At 57.2% G+C, this 12,096-nt stretch overlaps 1 protein-coding gene across 1 annotated transcript; it reads left to right on the top strand.

Annotated features, from left to right (window-relative positions):
* The first annotated feature begins 1,374 nt into the window (after positions 1 to 1,374).
* NRARP (NOTCH regulated ankyrin repeat protein) lies at positions 1,375 to 2,734 on the top strand. Its single transcript, XM_075519750.1, has 2 exons — positions 1,375 to 2,040; positions 2,483 to 2,734. Exon 1 carries the CDS (start codon positions 1,570 to 1,572, stop codon positions 1,915 to 1,917), a length of 348 nt encoding a protein of 115 aa, XP_075375865.1. The 5' UTR covers positions 1,375 to 1,569; the 3' UTR covers positions 1,918 to 2,040; positions 2,483 to 2,734.
* The last annotated feature ends 9,362 nt before the right edge of the window (positions 2,735 to 12,096 follow it).

Genomic DNA, 12,096 nt, shown 5'->3' with positions numbered 1-12,096 from the left:
CAGACGGCTCCAAGACGGCATGTTTCATCCAAGCGCTCTCACTCAATTGGGGCAGAATTTAGCAGCTGGCTGATTTTTCCCTTCCCACCCTCAAATGGACACACTGGCACGGCCAGGTGACAGCAGCTTGCCGGCCAGCTGCCCTCAGCGCGGCCGCTGTCACCTCGTTTTACGACACGCTCCTTCCTTTCTTCCTGCACCTCCTGCTCCGCTCTGGCTGACCAAATGCCCGGCAGACACAGCGAGTGCCGGCCTGGGGATGCTGCTTCCCACCAGCCCCCGCCGTTTGCTCCCCGCAGGCCAAACGGGCGCAGGGAGGGCCCCTCCGGCACCGTTCGGGGTTGATGCACTATTTTCAGTACTTTTTTGCCTACTTTCCTGCCTACCCGAGGTGCCCGCACCTCCCAGCGCTCGCACACCGGGAATCCGGTCGTCACCTGGGCAGCGCGTCCGACCCCGGATAAAGCCCCGCGTGACTGAATTGAGTCACTCCAGGGCCGGCGGGACCTGGCCGGGGCTGTGTCTTTCCCCCCAAAGTCAGTCCCACCCGTGGATCCCCAAAACCTCGTGCAAACCCCGCTCCGCTGCGCGGCTCCAGAGGGGCCGGGTCCCGCGGGGCTGAATCCCCCCGTCCCTGCCTGTCACCTGTCCCCTCTGCTCACGCGGAGATACACCTGCAGCAAAACGCCGTCGCCCCAAGATCTGAGGGTGTTTGCAGTAACCCCACCGCGCCTTGCTGACCCCCGCCCCCGCGGGCTTCGGGGCCTGCGGCTCCCGGCTGGGGGTGAGGCGGGGGTCGCCGGGGTCCCGGAGGCGCGGGGGGTGCTTGGGGACGGGCACGGCCCGGTTCCAGCACAGCGCTGCGGGGCAACGCGGGCGGCGGGGCCGGCTGCAGCCGCCTGGCTCGGCTCGGCTCGGCTCGGCTCGGCTCGGCTCGGCTCGGCTCGGCTCGGCTCGGCTCGGCTCGGCTCGGCTCGGCTCGGCTGGGCGGTGGTGCCCCCTGCCTGCGGCCACCGCGCCGAGCCGGGATAGCCCGAGGCGGGCCGAGCCGAGCGAAGCCCCGAGCCGAGCCCAGCCGAGCGGGCCGAGCCGGGAGCGCCCCCCATCGCCCCCATCGCCCCCATCGCTCCATCGCCCCCATCGCCCCCATCGCTCCATCGCCCCCATCGCCCCCATCGCCCCGCCGCAGCTCACGGGTGGGGGAGGGGCGCCCCGGCTCGTCTCAGGGGGCGTGGCTTCCCGCCGCGTCCCCGCCCCCTGCCCTCCCTAATGGGAGCGCGGTGGCGGCGCCCCGCCCCTCGGCGCCGCGTCACGGCCGTGCCATTGTTATGCAAATAAAAGGGTGGGTAAAAGGCGCGGCGCGGGGCCGGCTCCGCTCCAGAGAGGCCCGGGCGCGGCGCGGAGCGGCGGACGGCAGCAGCGCGGCGGGGGCCCGGGGCCGCTGCGGGGCGGTCGGCCGGCAGCAGCAGCCCGGCAGCAGCAGCAGCAGCAGCAGCCGCCCGCCACCGCATGCCCGGGCGGGCGGAGGCGTCGCCGTCCATGCGGGGCGGCGGGGCGTGAGGCGGCGGCATGAGCCAGAGCGAGGTGTCGCCGTGCGCGGCGCCGCCGCCCAGCCAGCGCGTCTTCCAGGAGGCGGTGCGGCGCGGCAACACCAAGGAGCTGCAGTCCCTGCTGCAGAACATGACGAACTGCGAGTTCAACGTCAACTCCTTCGGGCCCGAGGGGCAGACGGCGCTGCACCAGTCCGTCATCGACGGCAACCTGGAGCTGGTCAAGCTCCTGGTCAAGTTCGGCGCCGACATCCGCCTGGCCAACCGGGACGGCTGGAGCGCCCTGCACATCGCCGCCTTCGGGGGCCACCAGGACATCGTCCTCTACCTGATCACCAAGGCCAAATACTCCGCCGGCGCCCGGTGATGCCGGGGCCGCCGCCTCCCCGCTCCCCCGGCCGCCAAAGCTGCTCCCACCCCCGCGTGGGGTTTATTTGGCGAAGATTTGGGGCCCCACGCAAAACACGCCACCGTTCGCCTGCTTTTAATTGTGTTTTTTTTTTTCTCCTTCCAAGGGTTGTTTTCCTACTGTAATATGTTTTGGTTTTGTTTTTTTTTTTCTCCATCTACCTCGGCTGCACTCACAGTATTCACGGTTTCAGTTTGACATCTGGTCAGATGCTTTAAAGGCCCCCCCGCCCCCTCCCCGCTAATATTTAATCCTCCCTCCCCGCTCCCCTCGCTCCCCCCACCGAAGGTATTCTGGCTCAGAAACGAATTCATTTCAAGGCCCCCGACCCCGCCGCCCCCGGGCGGCTCCTCCCGCGGCCCCGGGGCGATGCCCGGAGCGGTGCCCGGCAGGGGCCGGGGGCTCCTGCCCGCCGCCCTTCCCCGGCGAGGAAGAGCGGGAAAGCCTTCCTCCTCCGCTTGCGAGCTTCTCCCAGGGTTTCCCCACCGCTGATTTTTTTTTTTTTTTTTTTTTTCCCCCCGAGGCGACTCCGTTGGAATACGCCAGGCACGGTTTCCCACCCCCATCGCTCCTTTTCTCTTTTCTTTTCCGTTGGGTTTTCTGCTTTGGTTTTCTTTTTTTTTTTTTTTTTTTTTTGGGTGTCCGAAGAAAGTCTGCGTCCTCACCCGCTCCTTGAATCCGTTTAGCACGCGTGAGATCCCAGGAAAAGACACTGAATCCTTCTGGTTTTGTGTGTAAAGGGGGATTAGCAAATCCTGGACTATTTTTTTTTTTTCTTTAAAAAAAAAAAAGTGAAATAAACTCTAGAGGCAGAGGATTTGCTTTTGCACAGAAAAGGGGCGCGAGCGCTCTCTGCTGCCTAGAGATGCCGGAAAACTACTGAAAATAGTTTGGGAACTTTTTTTTCCTTTTGGTGAAACTTGGATAACACTTCTCAATGCAGAACGATTCATTTGATGTATGTAGATTCACCCGTCTTTTATATTATATATATGCCTAAATATATATATTTATAAAAGAAAGGGAGGAAGAAGAGAAAGCCACCCGAAGTCGCATTTTGAAGTGACTGCACGTATAATCGCAAATGCTGCTTTTTATTGCTATGGCACAAGAACATCCATTTGGAAAATGCGGAAAATTTCAGAAGTCTCCTTTCTCCCGCTGGTCTTTCAGCCCTCTTCTCTTCGTCTGCACTAAAACCATCCGTATCACTGCCGTCTCCCCACTCTTTCCTCTCTTGCTCCCTGCATCCAAACCATTACAATTAAAAAAAAAAAGAAAATAGTTACCTGCTGGTTTATTTGGGTTGTGTCTTAACTATTTATCATGTATGTATATATTTGTGGGTGAAGATTGTGAGCCTGCTTTTGTTTGAAGCCGGTGGTGAGTGTTTCAAAAATATGGTTTGGGAAATATGCTTTTTTGTTGTTGTTCTCCTAGTCTTAAAACTAAACCAACTTGAGTCTGCCGTGATTCTTTCCCATTGCACTGAATATTCTGCTTCGTTTCTGATGGTTTCACCTGCAGTTTGTTTTTGGTTTTCTCCACACCAACAATTTGAGAAGATTTTAAAAAGCTCCAGATTTAAAGAAGAAAAGCCCTGTCGAAAGCGTCTACTGTTAATGCTGTAATTTGCAAGGAACTGCTTGGCTGAAGTCTTTCTGTGAGCATGGAAGGGGGTGTCCAGCACTTCCACTGGTGCTTCTGTGCGATAGTTACGGGGTGGGAACAAGACCTTTTCTAGCGAGGTTTTATCGTCGTTACCAGATGGTTGCACATTTTTTTTTTTTGAGTAAATGGATTTGCCACAATGAAATGTCATAACATTTATGACATGATATTAAAAAGTGTATTGTAAAGCCAAGTTCTAGATGGATTTTTAAAAAGAAATCTTGGTTATAAACCCAGTCTAAAGGGAGCTCTGTCCAGTGTTGTAAAGACAACATGATGTAACCCATATTTATATTTTTATAAAATACCTATTAAGACTGTGAATCTCCTGTATGAATTGCTGGGTGAGTTGTTTAAGAAAAGTATTGTTCCTTTCCAGCCTCCTGGAGCTTTAGACACGCTGAGATTTTGGGAAACTGTACGTCGGGGAAGGGGGTTTGCTCTGAAATTGTGAGTTGATGTATTTTTACATCCCTTTGTATTTTACTGAAAAGCTGCTGCCCTTCCTAGTCCCTAGAGTTTCAATTTTCTATGCAACCCCCACACCCCAGTCTCTCTTGATCCTGAGAAGTAAAAGGGATGCAGATTGATTCAAATTGAAATGAGGGTCCCCCCACCCCCCTTGTTGGCTCATCGTGCTGCTGACCCTTCACGCCAAAACGGGGAGTACAAGAAAAAAAAAAAAAGAGGCAGGTGGGGGAGGCTCTTTCGTGCATGACTGGTCGCCTTCCGGCAGTCATCTTTTTAATTATTATTATTATTTTTGTAAGAAGAATATATTGATAATGTCAGTGAAATAAGCAGACATTGAAGCTGATGCACAGATTGCTCCAGAAAGGAGTTTTTCTGTAGATTTTTCTTTAGATGCGAATACCTTTTTTAATTATGTTAATTAATGTTAAGAATTTTTAGGCTTATATTGAAGCTGTATGTGGGTCACTATATGATCATTTCTAACTGGATAAAGTCTGTACAGTACAGCATATTCCTGAGTGTATGATATAGACGTGTAGCCCCAGAGTGCGAAATTTATAAATAAATTTTTCATTGATCTTTTTATAAAAAAAAAAAAAAAGGTGTTTTCGTTTGTTCTCGTTTGTTTCGTTGTTTTCGTTTCCCATGTGGTTATGGGCAAAGCTGTGTGGATCCCCCAGTGGGGGGTGGCTGGCCAGGCCCCCGGGTCCCTGTTTCGGTGTCCGAACCCGCAGCTCTTCTGGGGTTAAATGCATGCCCAGAGGGTGATGGCTGGGGTGGATTTTGGGGGGGAACTGCTGGAGCGTGCAGCCCCTGCCAGCCCCTTCCCACGGGCTGGAGGAAGCTCCCAGGGTCGGGGCTGGGGGCTGTCCTGGTTTGCCCCATCCCGGCATTCAGAGGGGTGATGGCTCAGACCAGCCCCTGGTGCTGGACCAGGCACGTGGTGGTTGAGATGTTCCTAAAGAAGCTGCCAGCTCCACAGGGTGAGGTGGGAGCTCTGCAGCCAGTCCTGGGACCGCTCCCATGGGGAGCGGTGCAATGGGGTGCATGGTTTGGGTCTGCAGCCCCAGCCTCACCAGCTGCTCCCTGCAAACCTTCCCAGGCTTTTTTATTCTAACCTGGGCCCCAGCAAGGGTTTGAGGTGGCTTGGTCCTCGCCAAGCCCTTGGGCTGTGAGGATGGGATCACCTCTAGCTAGAAGCTGCTGTCAGACTGGTGGTGGCTTCAGCCACCCCCTGGAAAGGGTGTGGGGTGAGGGTTGGCATAGGGTCTCCATCCCCAAAGGCATCTCCATCGCCTCGCGTGGCTCAGAGCAGGCTGGTGCCCAAAAGCGGGCTGAGCCCTGCACCTTTGGAGGCTTTCCCAGCAGGATCCGGCCACTCTGGCAAGTAGGAAGAGCAGAGGCAGCCCCATGTCTGCACCAGCTGGGCCCTGCCCGCAGCTCGGGCTTTGAAGGCAGGGTGCAGGCTCCCTCACTGGCAGCAGTGTGGGGTTTTTGGATGAGTCTTTTTCTATATTGATAACTTTGCCAGCTCTGGAAATGCCTAATTCCTGGGGAAACTTGTGTCATGCTCAGTTTGGCTCGGGGGGGGTGGATTCCCAGGGATGCCAGGAATGGTGTCCTGCAAATGGCAGTGGGGAGGAAACCTGGAGAAAAGGCTCGGTGTGACCTTTCCAGGTTGGCCAACCTCCAGTCCAACGTGCCAAGCCCTGTGCCATCTACTGCCAGCGTGGGACAGTGCCTGGGACGGACACAGCTGGCTGCCCAGGGTGCCCTGGGGCCATGCAGCCTGCCCAGGCAGCAGCCCAGCATGGAAAAGACGGGCACCGAGTGACCCGGCTGGTTTTTAGCAGGAAAAAAATGATGATGCCACAACCATCAGTCGCAACCGCTGGCGGTCCAGTGGGTTTATCACTCGGGGTCTCGCAGCAGCTGCTGGCCATGGCCAAATCTGTGGGATGTGTGTGGGGCGAGCATCGCTCCCCTCTCCTGCCATGGTACAATTTTGTCCTATTTGGGCAGTGCGTGACACTGACCCACCGGCAAGTGCCACCAAACCTCCTGCCATCACGGTGCTCCCCAAGGCCGGGGCGCTGCGGGATTACAGCTGCAGGTGCCGGCTCACCCCTGCCTGTCTCCCCGGACTTGGGATGCTGCAAAAAACTCATCCAGGCACCTGCTTTGGGTTGCCACAGGGCTTGGCTCAGCCCCGCGCTTTTCGCCCTTCACCTTGTCCCAGGGTTTCAGCCAGCCAGGCCAGGCCAGCCACAACCTCAAGGACAGGTTTTTCTGAGGAAATGCAGCATTTCTGCACAAAGCTCCTCTCTCTCCGCAGCGGACGGAGCGGGCAGGGGCCTCCAGCAGCCCCGTTGCAGGGGATTTGGGCTGGGTGGTGAATACAAATCGCACCCCCCTGGCGCCGAGCCCAGCGCCCGCAAAGCCGCCCTGCGTCCCTGGGCTCCCACGTGCGACAGCCCCAGCAGCGTGCAGGGCCCCTCCTTGGGACGTGCCAAGGGTGCAGCCGAACCCCAACCCCCCCAGGGCTGAGCCCGTCGGGGAGCAGCCGCCCTGGTGCCGGGCTCTCTGCATGGCCCGTGGCCGCCCCGCTTCGCAGCTCTCCTCTCTACAGAAACCCCGTCCAAGAAATCTAGGAACTCCAAAGACTTGCTTTTTTTTTTTCCTTTTTTTTTTTCCCTTTTCTATTTTTGTTCCAATAAAACAAAAATATTGGATCGTTTGGTGGCGTAAGCACATTCTTCTGGCATTTTTGCATGTCCCTGGCCGCACATTATTGTCCGCCGGCCACATTACGTAGGTGCTGTTGTTCCAAGAGAAACCAAAGCAAGAATTTGAACTTTCAAGTGCTTCCTGCCATTGTCTTTTGCTTTTGTTTGTGCTACTGACTCCAAACCAGATGGATCGGGCTCCCCTCTGGCCACAGGGGCGATGGGAAGTCAACACAGCCCGGCGAGGTTTGACAGCTTTGTCTTCTCTTCTATTGCCCTTCATCCGTCAAGCCCAGCCATCGGAGCTGAATCGACCAACGCATATGGATGGGGGGGGAGGAGGTGGGATTTTATTTGAATTTCAGGGAGCTTAACACAGTAAGTAATGAATGAGAAAGAAAGACGGCGAGCAGGCAAGCGAGAGGGGATGGGCTGTAATCAAAATTCAGTACATTTTAAATAGATGCTTTGTTGGGCATTTGTATGACTGTGATAATGCTGCAGCCTGCAGGTCCGAATAGGAGTTACCTTTTTTTAAAAAAAAAAAATTACAATCAACTACTGTTCAGTGCCGGGGAGGAGCTGGTGGCTCGGTCTGGCCAGCCAGGCTGGCCTCTTTTCCAGCCTTCCTATTTTGCCCCTTCTCGATGCTTTCTGTGCTCCATCCCCGCCGTCAGGGTGAGGCCCTCTGCGTGGGTGGGTGGGTGGGTGGGAGAGGGTGGCGGGGCAGGCTGTGGTCGGCAGCACCGGAGGTCCACAGCGTGTCATGCAGGACGGGATGGCTCATGGTTTCCACCCATTTTGCTGCTGACCCAAAGCTGCTGCGGTGTTTGGTGTTGGGACTCAGTGCAAAGGTCCTGGCCCCCAAGATCCTTCCCATGCTGGTGCTGGAGCTGGCCACCCTGTTCCTGCAGCATGGAGCCATTTTGGGGTCTTCCTGCAGCGTGCACGACCCTCATGCCCTGCCACAAGGTGGGTATGGGGGTTTCAGTGCCAATCCCTCATGCCCTAAAATTGCTGTCACTCTGCAGACCTCCACGCCTTGGGGGCTGTGTCACCCCAGGGATGCTCCCAGGCCCAGGACGTGTCAGCACAGGGACAGCAGGCAGCTCCTGCTTCTCTTTGGTGGCAGCAAGCATCCCAGGGAATGACACTGCTCCATCGTGTGGGCAGGAGAAGCGTCTTTCTTCTCTTCCCAGAAACTTCAGCTGCCATGTCCCACTACTACCACGAGCACCCATCTCTGCAGGTGCCCAGCAAGGGGTATCCAGGCAGCGGTGACCTCTGGGTCTCACACTGGGTGGGATGCAGACCTGTGGCTGCAATGTAGTTTCTGGCATCTTCATATTAGTAGGTTTCTCTTCCTGACCCTAAAGAAATGGCCAAGCAGGGCAACACCCTGGTTTGGCTTGTTTGGAGGAGGACAGTGCATGGGGCTTGGGTCTGAGGGGTGGAAGGCTGCTTGGATGGAGGGATGGCTGGGGAGGAATGGGGAGTGGCTGAGGAGGGTTGGGGGGGATCGTTGGGGATGTGGAGGGATGGAGGAATGGACAGATGGGCGGGTGGCTGGGGAGGGAGGGGGAACAGAGGCATGGCTGGGGATGGACAGAGGGATGGGTAGAAGAATGGACAGAGGCAAAGCTGGACAGCTGGATGGATGACAGGCTGGGGGGTGGTTGAGACAACTGTTTTAATTGGAAACTCCTCGTCCAGCCTGAATCCAACACCGTTCTGTGGCTGGGAGCGGTCTCTGAGGGCAAGGCAAGGAGAGCAGCACCTCTGGCAGCAGGGTGGTGTGGCGGCAGACCTTGGCCTGGCTGAGCTGGAGATGTCCTCCTGCTGCTTTTTAGGAAGAGGCTCCCCAGCAGGTGCCTCCCTTTCCCCTCGTGACCTGGGCAGCAGCCCTGGCAGCCCGGAGGAGTGTGGAGGGGCACAGAGACCCGGCCGTGAGCATCGGCCGTTCGCTTCAGCCCCTCTGGCGGGGCAGTGCACGGCGGGCTGCCCTTGGCCACGGCCAGCACTTGCTCACTGACAAATCCGTCCTCCTCGTCTCTGATCCAGCCCAGCACCAACCAGCTGCATATTTATCCTGGGCAGGATGGACATGCCGGCAGCGTGGCTGGCTCTGCTGACCTCCCCACAGTGCCAGCCCTGCCGGAGGCGTGCAGGGGGCTGCAGCCAGACGCTCCTGCGCGCACAGAGCAGAGGCAGGGTTGACCCAGTGAGCAGCCACGCTCACCCCTGGCTGCAGGGGACACGGCCGGAGGGCACACCAGCCGGGCAACGGCTGCCGGCTCTGCTAAGCCTCTGCAATGCATTGGTGGGACGGTGCAAGGCTGAGCCTTCGCACAGAGCCTTTGCAGCACTCTGGGACCGATGGTTTGTGCCCTGAAACAGGGGGGCACAAGCAGATTTCTGTCTCCAAATGAATTATACAACCAAGGAGAGCCTCTGCCTCGGAACGGCATCTCTGCAGCCTCCTCTCACCCTTGGGAGTACGCGGTAACCTCATTTCTTGTTTTCTCCAGCTGAAAAGACACTTCTCACCTATGCCCAGTCAACAGCAATGTTATTACACACAGTGCAATTGCACAGATGGACTCCGAATGTGCCCAGAGCTCTCCCAGATTTTCTGCCCAGGGCCAGACCTCTGCCTGTGCACCCCTGCTTGCTTGGGGAGCTCTCACTGGGATGTCTCAGCGTGGTCGTCTCTCTGTGAGCAGGGGCAGGAGCAGTGTTGCAGCTCCCTGGACACCTGATTTCCTTTAATTATTATATTTCCACTCAGTCATCCAGTGGCTGCAGGGCTCTGCCGGGGAGCGGGTGGAGGAACGGGAGGCACTGGTTGCATGCTTGCAGTGTGCCCCAGGGGCTTCCTCTGCTGCCCCATGGAGCAGAGTGGGATCCTGCAGCAGCCCAACACCTTTGGGAATCCCCAGTTGCTGCGACACTTACTGGGATGTCTCTCCGGACGCTTCAGTTCGGAGGTCACAGCTGGGGGACCCCTGGCCCCAGCTGCAGGGGGCTGGGGCACCCCAAATCCCCTGCCTGAGGCAGCAGGGCTGTGGGTGCAGGAGGGTGCTGGCTCAGCACCCAGCGCCCTGCGTGTCCCCGTGAGCAGGGGGGTCATGGGGCAGCCCAGGCCTCACTCTGCAGCGCCAGGATCAGGCCCTCATCCCCCGGCACAGCGCCCAGCCAGGGCAACCGTCCCCAGCGGGTCCTCGCATTTCACCCTGCTCACATTCACAGCTACGGTGACAACTCCGAGCCGCCCCCGTCCCCTTTTCCACTCACGACTCCCCCTCATTCAAAGCCTGTGTCCTTTTAAGCTATTTTTTTCCCCTCCTATTCATTTCCCGGACGCCTCTATCCTTTTCTCTTGCCTAGCCCCTCTCCCGGAGCAGCTGCTATGCTAATAAGCATGAGGCAGAAAAGGGAGCGAGCCTTCGCAGTGGCTGGGGAGGAGAGAAAGACCCCAGAGCCCTCCAAATGCTAAATAAATCCAAGGCTGGAGCAGCATCCCTGAACAAAGAGGCCTGGCCTCCCCCCTCTCTTCCCCTCTTCCCAATTCCACCACCTTTTCACATTCAAATCCATTAAACAGCGAGCAGAAAGACCCCGAGTATTCATAGCGTTGCATTAAAGAGAAAGCCCCGTGGTCCCTCTCCATCCTGGCCGGGCGGAGGGAAGGGCTCTCCATCCCTGCCAGGCTGCCCGGGGGCTGCGTCTGCTGCGGGCTGGGAAACGCCAGGCTCCGGCCCCTTGGCACGGCAGAAGGACAAAAGCCCCCTGGCCACCACGCAGGGAGATGAGTTGCCTTTCCCCTGTGTTCCAGGTTTCTTCCCTGCCTGGGACCCTTGGGCTCCTCCATCGGGATGGAGCTCCTGGTTTCTGCAGGCAGCATGGGCAGCTGCCGGGGGTAGGATGGGAACTGCATGGGATGAGAGAGTCTGGGGGTGCAACAGGGGGGGACCCCCGTGTCTCCTGCCCTTTGACGGTGCTGGGGAGTGTTATGGCAGTGACAGGACAATGGGGACACCCAAGTCTTAGGGTGGTGAAGATCTCCCAAAGGGCAGGGCTCCTGGTCTTGGTGAAGGGTGAGAAGGGAGAGGGCTCCTGCAGGGCCAGGCATAGTCGAGGGCCACTGCGACATGCCCACCAGCCCCTAAGCAAGGACCAGCCACCTCTGCCTCGCCACGGCTGGTGCTTACCCAGTGGGGCAGGTGCCTTGTGCTGATAACGGAGGTTCCTTATGCCAAAATCAATGATTTCCTACCCATTTTGCCCTAGAGTCAGCGCAGCTTTCTGGTGCAAAGACCTCAGACCTCGTTCCCTGAGCAAGAGGATGCAATGATGGAGGTGGACATGTAGGTGGGCTCCATGTCAACTGTTGAAGCTGGTGGTGGGTGGTGGGATGCCTGAAGGGATGTGACTTTCCTGGAGGAGGAATAGATGGGCATTTTCTTCTTCTGCCTTCTGGCATGGAAATGGACACACACCTACAGGAAGGATTTCATGCTCTTCTTTGGGCTTTTAGATGGGGCTTTTAGTACCAAATATTGAAAAATGTTTTAAAATCATGGATTTCAGCATGTGAGGATTGAAGCTGTCTGAGTGATGCCAGCTGGACCGTGGAGACTGTGATGGTCACATGCGGTGCTCAGGAGGCAGCAATAACTGGGACGCTGCCTGTGCAGCTTGGTCAGTGGGGTGGGATTCAGCTCTGACCCTGGGGTGTCCATCCAAGGTGGTGTCTGGGCTCCTTTGCAGGCTGTGGAAGCAGGGGAGGGATGGCAGCACTTACACCTAAGCTCCTTCTGCTGCTTGAGGTGTCTTCGCATGGACACCCCAGGGTCTGGAGGCCATCCCATCTCCTGGAGTTGCACAGATGTCCTGGGCACCCTGGGGTGTCTCAGCTGGCACAAGATGGCTATCTTTTGGTGCCTGAATCCTTCTCTGTATCAATACAATCAAGAGTCTGGAAGGTGATCGAGGCTGCCCTGACAGGCCACCTCCATGTGCTCAGCCATATCCCACCCTGGGCTCCTGCAGCCGTGTTCACGTGGCCACCAGGGCTCCATCCTGACCATTGCAGTGCTGCACAGCTTTTGGGTGCCTCCCCAAAGGGGGACCTGGCCAGCAAGAGATTTAGATTAGAAGATGGGGAGAGGTCAGACGACCCTCAGGAAACCTAAAATTACATTAACCACTACAGGGGACATGGGACACGGGAGCTCAGACCCCTGTCCTTGCAGTGCAGGGCCCC

Source organism: Mycteria americana, chromosome 17 (assembly GCF_035582795.1).
Source record: "Mycteria americana isolate JAX WOST 10 ecotype Jacksonville Zoo and Gardens chromosome 17, USCA_MyAme_1.0, whole genome shotgun sequence".
Taxonomy (NCBI): Eukaryota; Metazoa; Chordata; class Aves; order Ciconiiformes; family Ciconiidae; genus Mycteria; species Mycteria americana.
The sequence above is the reverse complement of the archived record's forward strand: the minus strand, read 5'-3'. Positions and strand labels throughout refer to the sequence as shown.

Excerpts from the sequence above, each read along its gene's own strand:
- NRARP (XM_075519750.1), top strand. The coding sequence starts at position 1,570 with ATGAGCCAGAGCGAGGTGTCGCCGTGCGCGGCGCCGCCGCCCAGCCAG.